Genomic DNA, 25,190 nt, shown 5'->3' on the forward strand with positions numbered 1-25,190 from the left:
ATCTCCTTACATCCATCACAGGATCCCCGAAATTGAACAATATGCTAATAAATTTGAATGGGTGGAAGGCACTTTGATAGATCAAGATAGTATAGAGGTTGTTGTTGATAATGTATTAATGGACTTAGATAGGAGACTTGATGAGGATTCCTTTGTACAGGTTCCAGGAGAATCTCAATCTCAGAGACAAGCACAAGGCCATAGTGAGTAGATAGAAGCAGGTCCATTAGCAGAGGTAGGACCATCAGCACAACCTGAATCTTTAGAACAAGTAGAACCATCAAAACAACCTCGGCTTTCAGAACAAGAAGAATCTGAACAACCTGAGATTTCAAAGGAATTTGCTCGACCTAAACAAATCATGAGAAATCCTCCTATTTTTCAGACTCCTCTTAATGAGGAAATAAACCTTAAGAGAAACTGAGAGGAGGCCACTCCTTCCAGCATGCCTGTTGCTCAAACATTTGCTAAGAGATAGAGGTTAAATCCATATGCAGAGCAAGAATATACTAAGGAAACAGTAGGGACTTCAAGAGAAGAGAGGACAGAAAGTGGGCACACCATTCCTTTAAGGGGGACACTAGAACCTTCCACTTCTCAAAATCAAATGTTGCAAAGGTAGCAGAGTGTGGAAGTATCCTCGTTCAAGGCTCCCACAGGACAGAGCCAAGACATCAAAGAAAAATACAAAGAAATCAAGGCAAGGAATGGAAAGCTGAAGGTGCAGAGTTATGCACATTATCTGAGAATGGCCCCAACAAACCAAACAAGGCTAATGTCAGCCTCTGATATAAAAGAAGTCAAGATGCACATGAGCTTTCTCAAGCCAAATAACAACTTAAAGCAATGGTAGATTATCTTAACATAGATTTTGAGGTAATGGCAAAGGATATCCATCCTTTTGACCAAATTGAGTTACATAAACAAACTGGAGAAATGGTCTACTCCACATTGACCAGTAAGGCCATAGTAGCTTACCAACTTTAGAATTCACTGAACAATAACTCAGCCCAATTCTAATTGGAAAAGGCCTCTTCTCAGGCCAAAGGTATTAGAATAAAGTCCTTAGAGGACTTGGTCATAGAGCTGGGACATGATCCCAAGGATGTTAAAGCAATAGAATAATTGATAAAGAAGAAAAATGATGACATAGTTGCACTGAAGAAGTAGCTAAAGATTCCACCTCTTCATCATCCTCAAACATCTAAAGTTTTGGAGACACAGAGGGAGGAAGAACTTATGGACCTCGTCCTTAAGTTAAATAACCAATTGAAGGAGACTGAGAAAGAATTAGACAACTTGATACAATCCAAACAGAGTGAGTAGGCCACCGCTCCTTAGACTGCAATTCCTACAGCTTCCACAGCGGTGCCCTCCAACTTAGCAGCTACATCAGCACCAACAATTCCACTAGCAACAACATTACCAGTGACAGGTGCTACAACAAGCACAGGTATGTCAACCAGCACAAAGACACCAATAGAGAAAACTGCAGAGTTGATCAAAGCCATGGAGGAAATGAGTATCCAGGTCACTAAGCTTAAGAAGCTCAGAGAACAAGTGTGAAATTTAGAAACCAACTATAAAATTGTACAAATACAGAAAAAAGAAGAAACTCAACGGAATTTAAGGATGGCAGAAAGGATCAAAGCCTTAGAAAAAGATTTAACACTTCAAGAACCATTGGGAGACATGAGAGAAATCCTTTGGGACAACATCATTGGTTCCATCAATGATGTTTGGCCTTCTATTTAGATTATTTTTGTGCAAATAGAATTGTTCAAGATGGCTACAGAGGCAATCACCAAGACAGTGGAAGAATTGGGAAGTAAACTAGAAGAAGCCAATCAGTTGATCACCTATTTTAACAGCAAGAACAAATATGAACTAGATGAATTGGAAATAGGGGATAGAACTACAACAATCATAGAAATAAAAAAGATCCTCACTAAAAGGAACTTAATGCTAAACCTAGAGAAGAGATGTTAGAGCATCCAGGTAGACATCGACAGCTTCATGCTAAACTTTGGCATCCTAAGAGAAAAGGGACTTCCTAGTCCTACGGTAATACATGGTAATTTGATGACCCGAGAATATTACATTGATAAAATAAGCAAGCTGGCCACAAGCCAATCTATTACTTCAAGGGTGAAATCTTTGCCCACTCGAAGAGTGCTTTATGACGACCTTGAGAATCTATTCTACATAGAACATGAATTCAAGCACTTATTCACAAGCAAACCGATTTTTGCTAAGTACACAGAAGCCGATGAAGTTTACAGGAAAATGATAAGAATAAAGTTACCTGACAGTGAATGGTGGACAATTTTGACTGATTTACTATAAGTTACTATAGTAAATCTATAAGGTAAAAGGTAACTGCTAGGTAAAATAGGTAAGAAAGGATCAAATAGCACAGGTAAATAGCATCAGTAGGTCAAAGATTAAAGTGATTCCAGCACATAACTACAAGTAAAACTGAAAGAGCCAAATCCGAGCAACAACAGCCAAAACAGTCACAATTGATGGGACAACAAACAAACAATTCTCCATCTGTCTCTATCTTGGTGTTGAAGATATTTTATGTTTCCTAGAATAATTCTCATATAGTTATGATATATTTTGTATCAAATTTTGTATAAATACTCCACAAAACCAAGTAATTAGTGTCGATTAAAATACATTCTTGTAGACATATCATTTTTGAGCCAAGGAGATTTGTACTCAAAACTGGACTGGTTTTGCTGGAAATGAAATAAAGTCGAGGACATTTCATTGGATTCTTGTGCGCAGCTGGGACAAATAAGTATAATTTTATCATGTTTAAATATCGTTTTCTCTTTATCTCATAAAAATTCATATGTGTTTCTTATAAAATCTTAAAAGCAAACAAGGAATAATATCATTAGAATTAGCTTAAGTGCTCTTTGTTTTAACTGTTTGCTTTATTTATGTTTTCTTCTAAACTTCCTTGGTCTGGAGATTCTTAATTGTGTCCTCACTTCCGTAGTTTATCCCCCTTTTGGCCCATAGTATAGGATGCTTCATTTCCCTTTGCTACTGGCCATCCTTCCCTTCCTCATCTTAATCCATGTTAAGAATTCTTCATTGCCCTTAGCCTTGGTTAGGACTTTCCTCCATTTAAACCTCTAGATTTTCTCTTGCTGCATTAGCCTGCCCTGTGGACTCTTACCTCAGTGATAAATCAAATCTAGTTAAGCCTTTCTTGATTGACTCCATAGCCCAATGGCCTAAATATTTTCTCTGCACATCCGTCCTTTTAATTCCACCACCCAATCAAAACAAACAACTCTGAACATTAAGAACTAGCCTGAAATCTTATCTAAACAAAGTTAAATTATAAAGAGAGAGCCATCTCTAAACTTAGGTTGGCTAGAACCTGAGTCTAAAAGATTGGTTTGTGGTTACCTCGGGCTATTCCTTCTTTGATAACTTCTAAGGAAAAAACCTGAGTGATAACATAATCTATAATATATCTATAATGGAAAGCTATATATATATATATATATATATATATATATATATATATATATAGTCTAAATTTAATTTAATTAACAATATTATATTAAAAAAAAAAAAAAAAAATCTATTTAATTATTAAAAAAAAACTAATCTATTTAATTATTAAGAAAACTTAATTTAAGTGTTGAATTGTTATGATGATTTCCATATTAGCTCATAATATTAACATTTTCCAAAATTAGTTTTAAATTATAATTTCTATATTGAAATATAATGTGAAGATTTTATTGACAATCCAATCACTTTTATGGTTTATAAAATCAATTTTAAAAGTAAATTTAATATATATAAAAAAATTAATGTAAAAAAATTAGATTAAAAAAATATATTTTGTTTATTTTTCAATTATTTGAACTAAATTTAGTTAATGAATATATTCTTAATATATTTCAAAAAATCCTCAATCCGTGTGAGGGAAAGTGCAACTAATTTTGTGGCATTAGAGCCAAGGAAAAGGTAATGAATGATAGCCTATAAGGTTAGGTGGTTGGTTGAAGACTTGCATTCAATGGTATGCATGTGTATGCATGTGTAAGGTGGCATGGAAGGAGGGGGATATTTTGGAAGATGTGGGGGCAGAAGATCTAAATTTATTTAATGGTTTTACTTCAATTTGATTATATGTTCGTCGACTCGAAATAGGATTTTTTTACTAGTCTCAAGAACATAGCCGGTGGGAGACTTAGGTGCATTCATGGCTTTGAGGAGGCAAGCAACTCACGCGGGTATGATTTTCTTGTCACTTTTAATCTCATCTTATCGAACCTCGTTATGTGTTTTTGTTTGGAAAGTTTCATGGTTGTTTCTAAATTGTAGATTTTAGAAAGTCCTCATGCAATTTGGGTTGTTTTTGAAGCAAGTATCATGAAAGGTCATGTTTTTGCTCTTACAAATTCTTCTATCTTTGATGCCTTTGTATACAGAAATCAAGGTTAAGCTACTTTCTAATGTAATCGGGGTGCATTTACAATTATGATAGCTACCTAAGAATTTACGACCCACTCCAAGCGGACTTGGTAAATTGGCAAGATGGTAACTGTGCATGGCAGACATTATGTCTCCAAAAGGGTCTTCCGCTTTCACGAAAAATAATGACATCCTTTGAAGCTTTGTCTGTGCTAGAGACAAACAGGTTAATGGGTATTTTGTATTTATGTCTCATCTCTACTTTTTATTATGCTCTCGTCTTCTCTTTCAAGCTAGAAATTGCTCCCATGCCTCTCTCTCTTAATTGGTGACATGTATGCTTGGTCGAGTTTCTAGTTGATGGAAATTGTTAGTATCAATAACCGAGGTTCATTGTCTCTTTGTCTGATCTTATTCAAGTTCAGTGGTTACTTGTGTAGTTTGAATTTCAGTATTATGGTCCGTAGTGCCTCTTCCAACAGGAACTATGGCTAGGGAAAAAATGTCCAGACTTGTAGGAGAAGTCATAGGCATGGGGAAAGGTAAACCCTGCCTCCAACTACTAGGGGTAGAGATAGTAGTGTATAGTGGGAAAAACTCAGTATGCCCCTCACACTTATTATAGTCGCATCACATCCCTCCTCATGTCTATCAATTGATATTAGGCTCATGTCCGTCAATTGATATTATGCTTGAAGAAGAATTAAAGGAGGAAGTTGAAAACATTGATTTTGATTTTGGAGAGTGTTTATCCTTAGTGCAAGAACCAAGTAATTCAACGGGCATATACACCCAATTAAAGAAGTGGATTTACTTATATTATCTTATAAAGAACATAGTGGAAAAAGCTATTGAATTTGACACATGTTGGCTCTTCGCATGAGTAATGGTGAGACTAGCATGGTTGTTTTGTTGTAAAAAAATTGAGTAATATTTTGGATGGATTCTAAGAAGTTAAATTGTTTTTTTAGATATCTAAATATTAGGAATACTAAGGATAATGAGAGCTATATTGCACTTTTAGGCAATGTGAAAGAACTTGAATTTTGGATGACTTATCATGCAGTTAGATGGCCAACAAACCTGGTTTCCCAATAGGAGGCTTGAGGCCATCTAACCATTGTTGGATATCTATGTATTACTCTCTACTGTCCTACCAAACTTACAAAAAAATGTATATATTTAAATTTTTTTATTTAATCATTAAAAAGATTCAATTAATGGACTTAATTGTTAAAAAAACTTAGCTAATATACTTAGTCATAATTTTGGTATTGTAATCATAATATTAACATAATTATATTTAACTCAAATGTTATGAAATGTTTTTAAAATAAGTGAAAATTAAAAATTAAATTTAATTCTTAAATTTTTTATGGTTGGATTGACCCATAGAGAATTGGAACTTTGAATTTTGATTTACCATGATTAGTTTTGAATAATTTATTTTTTATAATGATATAAATCCTAAACTCCTATATATGATCTTATTTACGATCTCTCAGCGGTAATAATTTAGGGTGATGTATTTATGATCTCTCTGCGGTAATAATATAGGGTGATGTATTTACCATCTCTCTGTGGTAATAATTTAGGGTGATGTATTTACGATCTCTCTGCGGTAATGATTTAGGGTGATGTATTTATAATCTCTCTGCAGTAATAATTTATGATCTCTCTATAGTAATAATTTATGATCTTTGCGGTCATAATTTACAATCTATCTGCAGTAATAATTTACGGTCTCTCTGCAGTAATAGAAAAACAATCTGGGGCACGTGCGTCTGTGGTCGTAATAATTTAGGGTGATGTATTTACGATCTCTCTGCAATAATAATTTGCAATCTCTATGCAGTAATAATTTACGATCTCTGTGCAGTAATAATTTACTATCTCTGCAGTCATAATTTTCAATCTCTCTGCGGTAATAATTCACGATCTCTCTGCGGTAATAGAAAAACAATCTGGGGCACATGCATCAGTGGTCGGGCTTGCTGATATCAGGTGCCAACATTCCTTATATTTTTCTAATACATATCTGCTCATATATTTTCAAGTATGAATAATTCACCACAATTACCAAAGATTACCAAAGGTAGACCTAGCACAGTTACTCTAGAGAGCCTTATGAGTATATAGAGTCTTTAGAGAAATGTAGAGAAGAAAGAGAAGTCAAGCTACAAACAGAGTTAACAGCACTGCTGGAAAATAAATTCACATCTCTTGAAGACAAAATCCAAAAACAAATTGAAAATAAAATAGAACTATTGGAGAACAAGATGGAGGCAATGGAGACTAGGTTACAAGTTATAGAAAAACAAAACAAAGATATGAACCAAACATCCCAGCAAGTAGATGTTAATACTTCAGAGAGTCTTGAAATTAAGGACATGATTAAGGAGCTAGAAGAAAAATTTAATAGCCGCCTCACCCTAAATAGTGTGGCAGGTAAATTAGATATCAAACCAATTAAAGATGAAAATAAAAAATTGATAGAATTAGACCATGAGCGTAACAAAAGGGCCTTGAACCTTATAATCTTCGGTTTGAAAGAGGAGGTAGATGAGGATAATTTAGCCATAGCCCAGACAAAATTACATAACAGATTACAAATTGAACCAACGTGTCTCACAGAAGCAACAAGGTTGGGAAAACTAACTGAGAATAAAGCAAGGCTCATCTGAATAAAGGTGAGCTCTACTAACCATAAGTATGACATACATAGTAAAACCTCAAGTCTAAAAGGAACAGGAATATTTATAAATGAAGATCTCATTCCAAAAGATCAAGCAGAATTGAGAAACGAGGTTCAATAGGTAAAGGAAGATAGGAAGGAAGGAAAGTGGGCAATAATCAGAAACAGAAAAGCTGTTATTCGAGATAAAAACCAAAAAGATAATAATAAATAGCAATTCAACATGCTCTGAATTCTTTCGTGGAACTATCGGGGCTCCATGGAACAAAGTCTCGAAGCTAAGTTGGATCTTGAATGATGTTGATATTATTTTTCTTGTTGAAACTTGGGAGCACGAAGAATCTAAGGACCCTAACATAGATGGTTTTACATTATGGTCTACGTGGAATAAGCGATCCTCTCGTAGAGGCATTGGGGGTATAGCTTGTTACATTAAGAAGAACATCTCTCCCCATGCTAGGATTTATAAAAACGACCCTTACAACCAATATAGTTGGATAGAAATTACTGATATTTATGATAAAAATACCTATATAGCAATCTATTATCCCCCTCCCCCCATCAATTCTAACTTCTATAAGACAAAGAGTCTAGATAAAAATATTCCTTACAATGGTTTAGAGAATGATATTTCTAGCCTAAGGAATGAAGGAAATATCCTTTTAATGGGTGACTTTAATGCTCGAACTTCAAGCAACCAAGCTATTATTCTAAGCAATCATTCCAACCCTAATCCTCTTTGGTTAGACGAAGACCTTCCTCTTGCTAGCTGGTACAAAAGGAACTCTTAAGACCTCAGGGATAATTTGTTTGGGTCAAAGCTAGTCAAGTTCTGTAGTGCTCAAGATCTCATAATTCGCAACAATCTAAAGAAGTGGCCCAATTCTATCGAGGTGACCTGCATTCATGGGCTTGGTAGCAGCATGGTAGACTGTTATCTCCGATCTCCCTTTATACAACGAAATAACAAATTTTGACATCTTAAACGACCACGAGACTGACTCTGATCATAGGCCTTTATTTATAACTCTCAATTTTGTCATGCATAGAGATCCCATAGAAGATAATCCTTATAGCCAAAAGAAGTTAATCTTTGATAGAAATTAAAAAGATCTCTTTCTAAATGAATTAAAAGCTAATTTTCTTTCTTTATATAGTATAGACAACATAAAATATCTCTATCATAATTTTACTAAAACCCTCTCATATTCTATTAACAAGTCCTTAGTTGAAGTTTCAAGTAATAAAAGAAATAGCAAAACCAACCCATGGTATGACAAAGATTGTAAAAGTGTGAGGAGATCAATTAAGGAAGTTGTTGATGAATCTCTTAAAATTGGCAAGCTCAAAATATATAAAGTCCTAACTAAAAGGAAAAAAGGGCAATATATTCGTAAAAGACAAGAGAATCTCTTACACCTCTCTAAGGTAGCTCCTAAGAAATTCTGGAGGCAGGTTCTAGCTAGGAAAGCTAAAGATAATAATAAATTTTCTTTACATGACTCAAATTCCTATATTAAAAACCTTTATGAATCTCCACATGTCATGGATAACTTTGAAACCCTACTCACAACGAAAGAATTTTTCTCATTAGAAGACATTGATTTTGGGGTTAATCGCTTGGCTAATGGGAAAGCTAAGGACATTGAAGGCTACTAGGCGGAAATCTTAAAAATTGGAGGTCTTTTCCTCATCCCCCACATTCACAAGCTTCTCAATCAAGCAGTCAAGCAAGGGTTCCCTAAAGCATGGACTCAAAGCCTCATTATCCCTATTTTTAAAAGTGGGGATACAAATAACCCCTCTAATTATTAGACAATTATGATCAGCGCTCTCTTATCCAAGTTATGTGGTATTATTTTGGAAAGGAAGTTGAGCATATGGCTTGAAAGTGAAGGTAAGCGGGCTAAAGGCCAAGCAGGTTTTAGAAAGCAGCACTCAACAACATACCACCTCGTTACACTTAGGATCATTGTGGAGGAATGTCGCAATGATAAATCCAATTGTTTTTGTCGCTTTGTGGAATTTAGAAAGGATTTCGATACGGTTCCTAGAAACAACCTTTGGAATAGATTAGAAGAGCTAAAGGTTCCTTTTGAGTTGAGAGCTATCCCTATAAGGTTATACGAGAATGTAATTGCCAAGTTAAAGAGCAATGAGGGGTGGTCGAAAGATATTAAGTGTAATATCGGAGTTAAACAAAGTTGCCCCTTCTCCCCTACCCTCTTTGGCATTTACATCAACAAGCTAGCAGGTTGTTTCAATGTGAGGTTTGGGGTTGTAGCAAATCTAGAGAATCCTGGAGAAAGATTGGGCAAATCTAGAAGCGTTTTATAATGTATAGCCTCAAAATTAAAAGCAACACACCCTATCCTATTCTCCTTATAGAATTGGGTATTTCCCCTATCGAGAGCCTAGCTATGACTAGGCTTCTGTTGTACAAGCACAAACTCAATAACATAGGAGACCATAGACTTCCTAAGCTAGCTTTATATTCTAGCCAAAACCACCTAAGGCTCAAACGAGGTTTCTATAAAGACACCAGGGCCTGGTTAAACCATTGGGAGATTGACGAGAATGTTACATTGCAAAACATTAATAACATTAAAAATATTGTTACTTCTAAGTTCAAAAAAAAAATGTGGTGTGATAAAGATTTAGCAGCTAATTTAAGAAAGTTAAGATATTATAAGGAGGTAATCAACCCCGCCCTAGAAGATCAAAAGTATCTCTCCCTTTTAACTAGCTCAAAAGAGAAAATCAATATAGCCAAGATTAGAACAAACTCTCATGAGCTCCCCAGTGAAAAAGATGGTTGGGATGTTCCTAAAACATCATGGATGGAAAGGTTCTTCTGTGAGAATATGAACATTGAGGATGAAAATCACTTCCTCTTAGAGTGCACCACGTACAACCACATTAAATCTCAGTTTCAAAATCTTTGTTCCAATACTTACCTTCCTAGCCTTTTACATTTTCAAAAACCTTTTTAAGTTGTCAAAATTATAGTGAGCTAGGAAAGCTTGTCTCAAAGATTTTTGAGCATAAGAATAAAATATTAAATCAAACTAAATAATTCGAGGTCCCATAGACCATTCATATTAATAACTAAAAGTAAATTATTAATTGTAGGTTGATTGTATTATGGTCGTTCCAAGTTTATTTTTGGATAAATTTAATAAAAACATAAAAATTTAAGTTGATTGTAGACGGATCATCGTAGGGTCATTCCTTCATTAAATTTAATAAAAACATAAAAAATAAATAGGTATAAATGTCAGTTTGTACTGGCAAATTAACTGGTAAACAAATTCTCATACTTGGAGATGTTTTCTTACATAGGCTTCAAGGATTTGGTTTGGCTTCTGCCGGGGATCATCTGTGGAAAATGAGAGTCTCTCTACTGCCAAACCAACATAAAAACAAGTTAAATATTTAAGATTTCATTCCAAATCTTCATTATTAAGAAAGTGAGTGAAAGAACGTCCACAAGGGCTCATAGTTCCATAATTCCAGTGAACGCTTGCGTATACAGTGAGTGAATGCGTGCATATACAGTGAGCGAATGGGCGGGCCTTCACTCACTACATTCTGAATACATTGTTTTGTACATATATAAATAAATTCATAGTCCATTCTAATGATTCTCTCTCATGGGAACTTTCTCCGTTTTTGTCTTTTTCTTTGGTTCATTTCAAAAATATCATTTCATGTTTCTTTCACTGCTCTAATTTCAATACCATACCATATTATCAATCCGTCATTAGATCATAGCTACCAAGTTCGGCGGTACTTGCCAGAGAAATTCGAAAATTCGGAAACTGGAATTCGGTACGGCTTACTTTTAAAATAATTATTATTATTATTTTTTTAATAAATTGTAAATGTAAATGGTACATTAGAACTCCCCGATAGCAGCCAGAGATGGCTGTCCTCATTGTTGGTTTGACACCTGAGTCCATAGGTTTTTCCACCCCGGAAAAAAAAAAAAAAAAAAACAAAAAAAACTAGAAAATAATTTTTTTTTTAAATATTACAATTATGATAGAATTAGATATATATATATATATATATATATATATATTATAATAAAGTGTAAAAGGTAGATTAAAAATATTATAATTATGATAGAATTTGGTAAAGCTTTTTTTATTAATATAAAATTTAATGTTTAAAAATGAAAATTTTATATTATTTAGTTTGTATAAATATTTTTGGGAAGAAGTCATATTGAGGATTTTTGTCCATGCTTTTTGAACTAGCACTAAAAGTGTGGTTCATCACTAGGAAGAAACAGATCTAGGAAGAAGGTTAAGTAGGGAGACAAGTCTAGAAAGAAACGACTGTATTTGACTAGGGGAGGAAGAAGGTTAAGTAGAGAGACAAGTCTAGAAAGAAATGACTATATTTAACTAAGGGAGGAAAATGAATAGTTTAATATGATTTAATTAAATTTAAATAATTTACTAATAGTTAATATATATATATATATATTAACTAAATGGTAATTTAATCTATATATATTTATTTAACTTATTAATTAAGGGGTTATATTTGACTAGAATTTTATTTTATATTTAAAAGATTTTATCTTATTTTCTTAACCACTATTTTTTTTTAATAATATTATCAATTTATATTATAATATTGGATATAAAAATTTTAATATCAATAACTAATACTAACATTCATATCATTAATGCTCACTCATTTTATTAATAATAAGTATTATTATTATTAGTATCATGTATTATTCATATTAATATTAGTAATTTAGTATTAATATTATAATTAATATGACCAAATTTTTAACTTATATTAAACTAATATTTATTATAAATATTTGTAATAATGGTTTTATTGATATTAATATTACTTAGTAAAACTATTAATTCTTTAAATGAATGTGAGTAATACTATTAATTCATTATTCATAATTTTTTTTTTAATTTTATAATATAAAATTTAAAATTTAAATAGAAATTTTTATATTATTTAAAATATTAAAAATATAAATTTCTATATTAAAAAATTACAGTTACCATCTCATTTGGTAAGGATTTTTGTTAATAAAATATAAATATTTAAAAAATATAAATACAAATTTTCTAATTTGGTAAGGATTTTTGTTAATAAAATATAAATATTTAAAAAATATAAATACAAATTTTTATATTAAGAAAAGATAGTAAATAGTAAATTACGTATTGAAAAAATTATAATTGTAAAAAACAATAAATTTTATACTAAAATATAGTAGAAAATAGTAATTTTATACTTGTTAAAATAATAAAGTTTTATAACAAAGAATAATAATTTTTTTTTTATAAATATGTATAGAATATATAATCTCCAATTTTTTCTATTTGAATTTTATATTCCTCCTCTTCCCCACCAGTGATGAAATAGAAACCATAAATTAAAGTTTGGGTGTGCTTTTCCCCTCAAAATCTACATTTTAAACAACCCTTTGAAAGAGTGCTTTCATTTGGATTTACAATAAAGGCTAAATCTGCAAGGAGAGTTTTAAGTTTTTTTAGTTATTAATTAATAATGTTATTATTTTTCATTTTTAAAGTTCATATTAAAATTTAGGATGTGAGAATGTGATTTTTTTTTATAATATATTGTAAGTATAGAATTTTTTTTTTTAATTTTAAAAATAATTTAATTTGGGAAGATCTATGTTTCTAAATTTTTTCCGTATTGTATTTTTGGGAGTTGAATTTATGGAATTTGAATTTGAATTCAAATTTGGTAACTATGCATTAAATTGCTCTAATCTATGAACTAAATTTAAAATATATATATATATATATATATATATATATATATATATATATATATATATATGGAAATTAAAGTACTCTTAGACAAACTAATCAGTGTAAAGAATTAAATTAGTAAATATAATTATGTTTTTTGTTTTTTGTTTTTGTTTTTAAATAGTTTTGTATAAAATTTAATGAACATTTAATAGAAAAAAGTGATTTTTTCCCGATAAGTTTGATAAAATTATATCTTTATCATTTTTAATAATACAACATTTCAACCCAAAATTTTGAATTTAGTGAAACTTCATTTTCACTAAAATTACCAATTAAAAGGGACAACCCAATTTTTTTTTTTCATTAAATATATATAAATCAATGTGTTAATTTTTTATATATTAAAAATATATTTAAAAAAAAAAAAAAATCTTATAAAAACCTAAATCAAAGAAATTTCATCAAAAGAAACCAAAATAACATAAACACAATCAAATTATTTAATTTTACTATTAAATAAATTTATAATAATATATTAAAATATTAATAAAATATCTCTAAAATATTAATATCCAGTAGGACTGTGGGGAATTGTATCATCGGTACTGGTGCCGGCGCCAGGGTGCAGGTCTTAATTTTTGGGGGAATTGATTAAGAAAGTTGAGTTCTGAGTGCGTTTAGTTTCTACCAGTAGAGCTGTCGTTTTTCAGTTTTCATATAATAATAAAAGTGTCGGTTATCAGTTTTTCATTTGTATTGTTTTTAAGATTCAATTACAATAAAAATAAAAATAGTTGTTGACTATACTAGAAAAGTTAAAAATATTTATTGATTTATATATATCAATGGTAGAAATAATAATTTTATTTAATTAATTTTCTCCGATTAAAATCTTCTCTTTTTCCTCCTTTTTTTTTTATTAATGTCAGAAACTGTTTCTTATCATTTTATGTTTATTACCTTAATTCCAGTGAAATAACAATCCATTATTTAATTTGAACTTCTTCTATCGGATTGAGTCCGGGCGTGCGGGTGGTGTATCTCTGTGTTACATCTAAGTGTAAGGAGTGTTGTCTGTGTTACATCTAAACATTCCACGAGGGCAAGAAAAACGTCTCCTCTTCGTCGTTTTTTTTACCTCTAATTAACGATAATTTCCTATTTTATTTGACGATTCCATGGATAAGGAAAATGGTCCCATATAAGGTCTTCAAATGGATATTTCGATTTTTTGAGGTTAATGATGACTGTGCTTTAATTTATGTTAATTTTTTTAAATTTTCTTGCAGAGCGGTCAAGATGTGCAGGGACATCTCTCTTTCACACAATCTTTTCGTGGACGATATTCTAATTTTTGCAATGTTATGCAAATCTTCATGGGTCTCTCTCTTTGTGATTCTCCAAAAGTTTCATTCTGCCACGGGCCTCAATATCAACAAGGCAAAATCAGTGCTTTATCACAACGCTACAAATCCTGCATTGGCTCAGTGGATTGCTGACCGCTTTGGTATTAACCTCGCACTGATTAAGGATGGATTTACATATTTGGGGTTTCGTTTGAAAGCAAGGGGATACTGCAGCCATGATTGGCACTGGTTGTTAGATCGTTTCTACAACAAAATTGCAGGCTGGGAAATGCGTCTTCTTTCTCTTGTTGGCAGATTCATATTGGTTCAGGCAGTACTCTCCCAGCTCGCGGTGTATTGGGGTCATCTCTTTCTTCTTCCGGCCTCCGTCACTAAGAAAATGAATTCTATCGCTGTAAACTTTTTGTGGGGCGGCCGATCATTCCAATCGAAATTCCACCTTGTGAACATGGACTCTATCTCAAGGCCAAAAAAGGCAGGCGGTTGGGGCCTTCTCAACATGAAATGTTTTGGATATGCGCTCATTTGCAAATCTCGAGCCATCTTTGGTACCAGTCCATGGAGTGCTCTCATTAATCAGAAGTATCTCAAAGGCAAAAACATCGCTTACTGGTTCAGAAGGTCCTCTCTCGACATTCGATCGGGCTCCCCCATCTGGCTTTGCCTCAAAAAATTACAACCTTTCTTTATGATGCACCTAAAATGGACTATCTATTCTGGTACAAATGTCTTCATTGGTATTGACCCCACCCTTCACAACCTAGAATCCATGATCCCTCCGTCATTACTTTCCTTTTTCCATGCAAGGGGTCTTATTACCTGGGACAAGCTTATTCTTGCATGGTCCTCTCAGGAGCCTATCTGGAAAACCGACCTCCAATTGGCCTCCCCCCCTTCGCTCCCTATGGCTCTCTTTCACCAATCGTTTCACTCACAGTGCTTTCACTCAAATCGGGACGAAGGATGCCTTGACTTGGTCTATTGGGAATTCAATCCGCCCCATCTCGGTCAGATGCCTCTACTCTGCCCTATCTCCTCTCTCTCCGCCCCCCTCCCCTACCTTCCCTGCCAAGCTCTGGAAAGCCCAATGCCCTCTCAAGTCCATCCTTTTCTCATGGCTTCTCTTTTCTAATAAGAACCTCACCTGGGAGGTCCTCCAAAAAAAAGGTTGGCAGGGACCTAGCATTTGTCAGTTTTGCTCAGCTGCGGCAGAATCAAATTATCATATGTTCTTCGACTGTTCCGCCTCTACAGCAATCTGGTATGAACTCTCTCTTACTTATGGTTTTCCTCACCGATCCTTTGCTTCTGTACAGGATGCTTTCGTATGGTGGAGCGCCCAATGTCCCTTCTGGCATGCTCTTCTTATTCTCACATGCTGGCATCTATGGAAATGGCGGAATGGCTGTATTTTCCAAGGCTGCTCTCTGCCTCTCAATTCTATCTTGACTTCAATATCGGCGTCCATGCCTTCTCTGGACTAGGCGGGCTCTCTTTAAGCTCAAACATCTTTTTTTTCTCTTTCACTCTAGCTATTCGCTCCTATATGTATAATCTCTGCGCTCTATCTGAATGAGCTTCCATACAACTTTTAAATTACGCATCTTTTTGGTCTGTCTTTCTTCAGATCCTATCTTGGGGGAATCGGTCATTTCCCTTTACACAATGTTGCGGCTTATTATAGCTGTGATTCTGAACGCATATGTATATCTTGATAATTATATTTCCTTAATATAATACATACAGCTTTTTCTCTCTGAAAAAAAATATTTCAATTATGATATTAATTTCTTAAATAATAAAATTTAAGGTAATAATTTTTATTATATTTATATCTGTTTAGTTAATAATTGGAATTTTATAATCTTATATAATTTTGTCATAATTTCAGGATAAATTTGCATGGTTTTGTAGGTGGTTATTATATAATGTGATTTTATGATAATGTAATAATGTAAATGTTGATTGAGTTGGATGTTTTGGTTCACGGGGAGGGATTTTGAAACCTGGTTGTTTTCTTAGTTTTGTTAAGTAATATTTTATTATTTTTTGGTTAAATATAATTTTTTGTATTCTTACATTAAAATAAAGGGAAGAGTGCTGATGCAACATAGTTGTTATTGTTTTTTTTCCTTAAAGTTTTTGGTAGACTTGTTATTTAATTGTTTCTTTTTGTTTAAAATTATTTTTGTATAGTGATGATATTTTAAGTGTAAATTATGCTTATTTTCATGTTTGTGAATATTTTTTTGTATTTCCATATATGTTTCAAATTAGGCATATGTGCACAAGTGTTGAAAAACTTTATTGTGCAAAGATCAACATTTTGTCTTACGTGTTCCACAATGCTTGCTCCACACATAGATGTGTGTACAACTTCTTTCGTTCATGCTATATTTGGACATGCAACTCTATTGTGCAAAGAAGTCTGCATTTCGTGCACATTTCTATGTCAACACATGCTTGGTCTTCATAATGATGTCTCCACAACTTCTTCTGTACATGTTATATATGGAGAAAAGCATGTAGTTATTATATGAAGTCATTGCTAATACTTTACTTGTAAATATGTTTTGGATATCTATTTGTTTATGCTCTTATACAGAATTGCATTTTATGTGGATGTACACACTTTGGACTAAAAATTTTTATTGCTAATACTTTGGTTATATATAATGCATATTAGTACTCAAGTGAGTAAACGTTGTGTGAAATACACATAAAGTTGTGTACAAAACCGCATTTCATTAAGTGGAAGCTTTGTTTATAGGACATGCAAAAGTGCAAAAAATGTTCATTGCGCGGAAGAAGCTTTCAAGTTTCCATTGTGAGGATAATAGCATAATTTATATATATATTTGATAATATTTTAATTGTAAATAACATATACCACTGCTATTAAAGTAGACGTCATCTCATTGAACAGAAACATTGTTTATGGGATGTGTGGAGGAAGCTTCCAGGCATTCATTGTGTGGATCTTTGCATTTGGCACTGAAGGTTTTCATTGCTAGTATTTAATATCAAAACATAATCATATTTACTATATTAATTATAATATTTTAGTTGTAAATAATGCACACTATTTCTTTTTAGTTGAGCCTTCATTGCTAATATTTTAGTATCAAAACATAATCATATTTTCTATATTAATTCTAATATTTAGTTGTAAATAATGTGCACTATTTCTTTTTAATTGATTCAACGTACAGAGAAAGCATTGAAGCCTTCATTGTGTGGTTGTGCGCACTTTGTATTGCAGTATTATGCTTCTATTATTGATAATATTTTAATTGTAAATAATGCAAATGTTTTTATTTTCAAATATGTTTCAAATTAGCATATGTGCAGAAGATCAAATAAATTCCATTGTGCGGAGGAAGATTTCAATATGTGAATCATCACTCTTCATACTAAAGGCTTTTATAGCTAATATTCTAGTATTAAATAATGCATATTTGGTGTTATTGCATTTGTTGTTCACAATAACGTCGAAGTAAGTACTCGACTATACAATTTATCTAATACTTTAGTCATAAATAATGTCTATATCCCTACCTCTATATCTTTGTTTATAGGATATGCAAAAGTGTGGAAATTGTTCATTTTGTGGAAGAAGCTTCCAAATTTCCATTGTCCGGATAATAGCATTATTTATGAGAATATTTTTTATGATATATTAATTGTAAAAATGTATAGTGTTGTTATTTAAGTAAACTTCATCTCATTGAACGAAAGCATTATTTATGGGATGTGCAGAGGAAGCTTTCAGGCTTTCATTGTGTAGATATTTGCATTTGGCATTTAATGCTTTCATTGCTAATATTGTAGTATAAAAAATAATCCATATTTTCTATATTAATGATAATATTTTAGTTATAAAAAATGCAAACTATTGTTATTTAATTGATTCATTGTATGAATAAACCGTTGAAGCCTTCATTGCATGGATGTGTGCACTTTGCATTGTAGGCTTATGCGTATATTGTTGAGAATATTTTAATTGTAGATAATGCATAAGTTCATATTTTTGAATGTGTTTCAAATTAGAATATGTGCGAAAGAGGAGAGAAAGACCATTTTGCAGAGGAAGCTTTCAATGTTTGAATTCTCACACTTGATACTAAAGGCTTTTATTGCTAATATTTTAGCATTAAATAATGCATATTTCTTGTTCGTAATAACACTGAAGAAAGCCCTGGATTTATGTGATTATTGCTAATAATTTAGTCATAAATAATGTTATCTCCCTACATCTATTGAAAATTAAGTGGGGTTTGCATTTCTCCTACATTTCTGCCTGTTGTGGCCACCAATGACCCCCCTCCTTATTTAGTATTAGCAATAATACTAGGTAAGTGGGGACCCTTAGTAAAAAATTCAAAAAATTCAATTAAAACTCATGTATTCTACTCCTTAAGAAAACATCGCATTGCGCAAAGAAGATAGGATATTTCCTTATGAGTAAAATGATAAACTGCGAGAGTGCGATACGAATTCCATCGCATCGCATACATTAAGAAACGCTCATATTCGAAAACCTTAAAAAATCGCCTATGGCCGATATGCGATATCGCATAAAAAACACATAACCATTTAACGATTGTAACAAATCTGCGATAACGCAATACTGCAATCTGCGATCTTGCGATCGCACGATACAACAATCTGCGATAAACTTGATCGGGAAAACCTGCGATAACACATCTTAATGAAAATGTGATAATGTGATACTGCGATGATACGATGCTGCGATGCAAATCGCAGAAACTGTCCATCGCAAATTTTCCCCGGCTCAACATTCATAAAAATTTGTCCATAAACCAAAAATTGGATACGCGCTTTAATGAAAATTAATGAATGATACGCCAAGTGTTAATGAAAGACAGTTTTGTGTTTTTCAAAGAGTTAGTTCACGTCAGGTGGCATATTTTTGTACGTCCGTAGAACTCAGAGCTTTCTTGTCAATTTTTATTATCATTACTCTCTCCTCATGTGTGAACTGCAGGAATGAAAAACAGAAACGACATGAAGCAATGTGCAGGAAGTAATTAAGGAAAAGGGTAAAGCTCCAAAAGCTCGGAAACAGAGAAGAAATGCCCTCATAAACGGATACTGCATGCAATAGAGCCGCAAATTCCAGAGCGCTGCTGAGCTATCCATTATAGATTTTTCAGTCAGAGCCATGGTTGAATGAGTAGTTGAACAATGCTGATATCGACAGGCGATTTAACGCTCAAGGTCAAAAGCTCACGAAAGCAGTATGTTTACAAAATTTTGAAGCTTATACCCGGTGAACGAAAAGGCGCTAAAGTTGAAAAACGCACCAGAAAGGCCTGGATCAAAAAACGGAGGTAGTTTTTGATGCGAGATTAGCGCCTAGCGCTAATCACGCATCGCTGAGAAAATTGCTCAAAAAGCAAAGTCCTTAACTGCTCAGTCACTCATAAGCCTGGAAACGCAAGAAAATAAAGGTAGAGGCAATTTGAGGATTAACCAAGTGAAATTTGGATTATTATTGAGCATACACAGTAAATCCACATAGCTAGAGGATGATTCTCAAGTATATCTTCTATTTTGCTGAAAAGATGGTGCCAGCTCTTACGATTTCTGTTTGCTTAGCTCAACCAAAAGCGGAAGATAGTCAGCTGACTCTACCCCGGCAAATATTGAATGCTCGCAACATTAAGGAGCAAATATAGAAATAGTTAGATGTTAGATTTAATTTTTAGAAATAGTTTTGCTTAGAAAAAGGGCAGTCATTTAAACTGTATCCTAAATCTGTGTAATTAAGTTATTTAGTTAGTAGTATTTAAACCCTTCTCATTCATTTAGAGAAGGGTCCAGAAATTTATCAAAAACTTGTCCTCGGAACATGCACTTTTGCACCCTCAGAGGAGGTTTTGGTGAATGAATCGATCAAGATTTGTTGATGTTTTCATTTGATATCTGCTACCAATGTTGCACTTTTGTACTCTTAGTAGATGTTAGAGCAAGGAGAGAGAAATCATTGTTGCTTGAAGCTTATGAGTAGGACCAGTCATAAATGGTACTTTTATCCCTTGACCGTTTCTGCTTATATGTTAAAGTGATACACAGTTTTTAGTTGTTTATATGTTATTGCATGAATGCTTGAGTTATCATTTAGCACTTTTGTATGGTGGTAACTATTTATTTATGTGTAATGTATGAATAGCTTATTATGTGATATGTTGTTCACAACTGTTTTGCCTAACTTTTTATGCGAAATAGTTCATCTTAATTTATTTCCTTTCTTATAATCACTGAATGAACTTTATTACTAGTTTTTATTTGAAATCTCTTTAGATCGCATAATAGAAGAATTACATCCCAGGTTAGAATAGATTAGATGTGTTGTTTTTATTAGATTACAATAGCATAGAATTAGATTAAAGTTTGAATTAGAATAGCTTAGATAGGAACTGTTAGATCAGCAACAAATAATTCTACACACACACACACCCATAGATTGGGAAACTAGTCCCATTATCCCCAGTCGGACCCTCTATACCAAATGGATAAGGAGCTGCCAACCAAGGTCCGGACCGGGCGGGTATCCCCCTTGTTGTCAACCTGATTTTCGGGGCTTCAACATATTTGGTGCTAGAAGGAGGGCATGAACTATGAATGGCAAGTAAATCCAAATCTGAATACCATTCTGAGAGTAAATTTCCCTCATCATCTCCCCCGACTTCCCCATTACATTTAAATCCAGAGTCAAAAGATGCTCGAGTATCAACCGCTGCTACACACCCTGATATTTTAGACCAATCTACCGTTGAACCTCCTGAAGTCGAATCCCTAATTCACAAACTTCGGCGATTTTCCATTTCTCCTCAGAGGTCTAATAAATCTCAAGGCAGCGTGACTTCGCAGTACAACCCTGCTCATACCCTGACTAGGCTAAAGAGTGAAAAGTTTGGCGTCCAGCCAACCGAATTACCTCTTCCCACTAGGAAAAGAGCGAGGAAATCACCGCAAGAGTCTGACAGTGAGACTCTTTTGTCTGCATCATCCATCTCAACTACTTCACCATGAAGTCAACCATCCACAACTCCACTCCAGATCAGCATCCATCTGTCCACTGGAACCCCCACAACCCCTCTTCAGTCATCTAGTATAACATAAACACAATCAAATTATTTAATTTTACTATTAAATAAATTTATAATAATATATCAAAATATTAATAAAATATCTCTAAAATATTAATATCCAGTAGGACTGTGGGAAATCGTATCATCGGTACTGGTGCCGGCGCCAGGGTGCAGGTCTTCATTTTTGGGGGAATTGCTTAAGAAAGTCGAGTTCTGAGTGTGTTTAGTTTCCAGTAGAGCTGTCGTTTTTCAGTTTTCATATAATAATAAAAGTGTCGGTTATCAGTTTTTCATTCGTATCCTTTTTAAGATTCAATTACAATAAAAATAGTTATTGACGATACTAGAAAAGTTAAAAATATTTATTGATTTATATATATATCAATGGTAGAAATGCTACTCTTATTTAATTAATTTTCTCCAATTAAAATCTTCTCTTTTTCGTCCTGTTTTATTAATGTTAGAAACTGTTTCTTATCATTTTATGTGTATTACCTTAATTCCAGTGAAATAAGAATCCATTATTTAATTGAAACTTCTTCTATCGGATTGAGTCCGGGTGTGCGGGTGGTGTATCTCTTGAGGACGATACTATAGTGTCACATCCTCATTACCATACAAATAAAAAAAAAAATTACGCATACCATACAATCTGACTTACTGCTTTGCATACTCCCTAACTAGGTGTTACCGCATGTAAATGCGTTATCAAACACAGTGCATCTACCAACCATTAAACTGTATAACATTGCTAAATTTATGTGGTCGGTTTTCAACACTTTACTATGTTGTTATGCGTTGACATTATACTTATCTTGACATGGTGTTTGGGTTGGTCGCATTGACTCACAACTAAGTCATTAACCCTGTGACCCTACCCAGTATGCGATATATTAATCTGGTGCGGTGTTAGGTGGTCCGACCGCAGCCATTGCAGGCGCCAGGTCACCTGTTGTCTTTATGAGTTTAGTCCACCGCTTGGCAAGTGGCATGTCCGGCCCACCCTGCCATGTGACATCTCGGGCTTGGGTATCTTGGTTACTCCGCTACAGCTTTCTGCCATGCATCGACAGTCAGGATCTAAATCTCAGATCCAACGGATGGGAAAGGTTAAGGGTTTTAGGGCAGCTCAAAACCCCACCGGAGCGAGCACAGAACCCATTTCTCACAGTTTCCTCCGACTCCTCTGGTTGCTCTGATGTCGGATCGAGACCTCAAGCTTCGTCATCACATCTTGCTCGACCTCAGGGAAACGTGAAGTACTTGTCGCTACGCCTGAAAGGTAATGGTTAACTGATTTAACTTTAGAGCTTGCATTCAGCATGACTTAACCAATTGTCTGCTTACGGCTCATTCTAACTTTGTTCTCTTGCTGCAAGGTATGCAGGTGGGTTCAGTCCTGTCTTTTCGGCAATGTCACAGTCCTTAGGCTCAACATTACTGTTCTCTCGGCGGCCATAGGTGAGTTCTTTTCTTTTGTTACCCTTTTCTCGTGTATATGAGAGCTCAGTAGTTCCTCGTTCTTGATAAGTTCGTGGGTTTGATTGTGACAGCCCATCGTTCGAGCACTGGTTGACCCTCCATCGTTGGCTGAGGTATTTATAGGTGGACCCATACCGTTTACATGTGGTTGTTATGTTGTTGGGTCTTTGTTCAGCACCGGGAACGCACAATCCATGGCGACCCGTGTACTCTGTCTCTTCTATTTGTAATTTGTTTTTGTTAGGGTGTAATCGCCCCTTTTGGCTTTTCTAAACATTGGTTTGTTTGTACTGGATATTTGATATTGTACAGGACCGGATTCTAACGCACAAACATGGGTTAAGAATCTGGGTTTCTAATTTTGAAAGTTTCCTGTTATAAATATAAATACTTGCACGATAATGCCCGACCAGGGTTTACTATCGAGGGTTTTGTTTTCTTTAGTTCATATATATATATATATATGTGTGTGTGTGTGTATATGTGTGTGTGTGTGTGTGTGTATAGCCGAACATGGCTTTGCTCGAACCCTTTTGATTGCCGTGTGCTGAGCAATGCTTTTGAAATGGGCTACATGCTTACAATTGGTAACATAGGTCTCGGTTAACATTTCTTTATTTACTGTTGATTTACGTCTCTGCTTATGATGAGCTGCCCGTCTCAGCGGCAGCAGACTCTTGATTTGCTTTACATTTTCGTTACAGTTTCAGGGAATAACGTTTCGATAACTCCATATGGTTTTTGCCAATGTTATCTGGTTATAGGTTTTCTCAGTTTACTGTAATCGTCATACTATGTTCTTTTCATTTAGCCAGTCGCATATTACACATGTATAAGTTATTTCTACAGCCATATGCACGATTTCATTGTTCTGTCATCTCGTTTTCTTTGTCGTTTATATATTGAACCGGTTCCCCGGTGACAGTCACTGTATATATGGCTATTTGCTAATGAAGGTTGTACAGCTAGGGTATGGTTCTCCATCCCGTGCGTTTGCAGGATATACTTATTTCCTTCTGTGTCTAGAATAATATACTAATCTCTTGCTTTTCAACCGATTTTACAATTATACATGTATTTATTTATTCCGGCCTGTTAATGTGTATTACCCTCGGACCTACCGCCGGTATTAATACTCAGGCTCAAATGTTTCAGACTTTTTCTTTATCAGCATGATTCGATAATAGTTTATTTGCATTCAAGGTTCACGACAGTTGGTTCCGTTAATCGTTTTCTTGCTCGAGACTATCTCTGTCTCCTTGTCTGCATTGTATTATGCTAGTCATTTAATAATCTGCTATTAGCTGAGAACTACACCTATGCAGCTTTATTATCAGTTTAGTAGGTTTCGGGTCATGCCCAACAACTAATAGTCTGTCTTTATTTAAGCTACATCTAGACAGTTATACTATTATCATAACAGTAATCTTTGGAATAAAGCACAGTATCAATTAACCATTGTAATTCTACTGCACATTCCTTACTTTAATTTCAACAGAGACTCTGTAATGGGAACCCATACCTGGTTCGTCAGAGTTATGAACAGGTACTTAAGCAAGTCTTATGTACCTTGATTCCACTCTACCACCCAACCATGAGATCCATCTCGCAGACGGTATTCTCCCCCGAGCCATCTTGCAGGCCTCAAGCCCTCAACAAGATCTGTGCACTATGTGCCTGGTTATCTGGTCTCTACCAGACTTAACCTTTCCTCTTGTATTTCTCTTTTCTCTTTTTCTCAGAAAAGATTTTCCTTCTGTCTGTCCCAACAGCACAGAACTTCCTCCCTACATCCAGGACTTTTCCTGTTTGGGAGGGCAGTTCCAATCAGTTATTACAACTGATCTTTTCTTTGAAATCCGCCTCCCAGAGGCTGCCAGCATTTCAAGAAAATATTTAATTTATTCAATATTGTAGTTTATCACAGTTTTGTTTCTTTTAAACATAAACAACAACTACTATATTGTCTTTTACCATAGTAAAATTCACATTTACATTTACTGGGGTCATTACATCTCCCCCTCCTGTGATTGGACATCGTCCCAATGTCTGTTTTCCTTAAACAAATTCGGGTAAGCTTATTTAAGGAGTTCCTCATCCTCCCAAGTGGCCTCTTCAGGCCCATAATGCTGCCACTGCACCTTAGCTTGGAAAATAACCCGTTTCCGCAGCTGCACTTCTCTCCGGTCAAGAATGGTCAATGGTTCGACCAGAACCTCGCCTTCCGGCTCGACCTGCAAACAGCAACAGATTTAGTTATTTCCTTGTTTAAGAATAAAGCTTATTTAGAATGACCAGATTTAATTCTTAC

General features: G+C 34.1%; 1 protein-coding gene across 1 annotated transcript; it reads left to right on the plus strand.

The window, feature by feature from the left end:
* Positions 1–14,211: 14,211 nt before the first annotated feature.
* LOC149200885 (uncharacterized) lies at positions 14,212–15,728 on the plus strand. Its single transcript, XM_089401114.1, has 2 exons — positions 14,212–14,900; positions 15,596–15,728. The coding sequence occupies exons 1-2, from the start codon at positions 14,212–14,214 to the stop codon at positions 15,726–15,728; spliced, it is 822 nt and encodes a 273-aa protein (XP_089257240.1).
* The last annotated feature ends 9,462 nt before the right edge of the window (positions 15,729–25,190 follow it).

Source organism: Pinus tabuliformis, chromosome 2_1 (assembly GCF_031772625.1).
Source record: "Pinus tabuliformis cultivar Carrire ecotype Pingquan chromosome 2_1, CPIR1, whole genome shotgun sequence".
Classification (NCBI taxonomy): Eukaryota; Viridiplantae; Streptophyta; class Pinopsida; order Pinales; family Pinaceae; genus Pinus; species Pinus tabuliformis.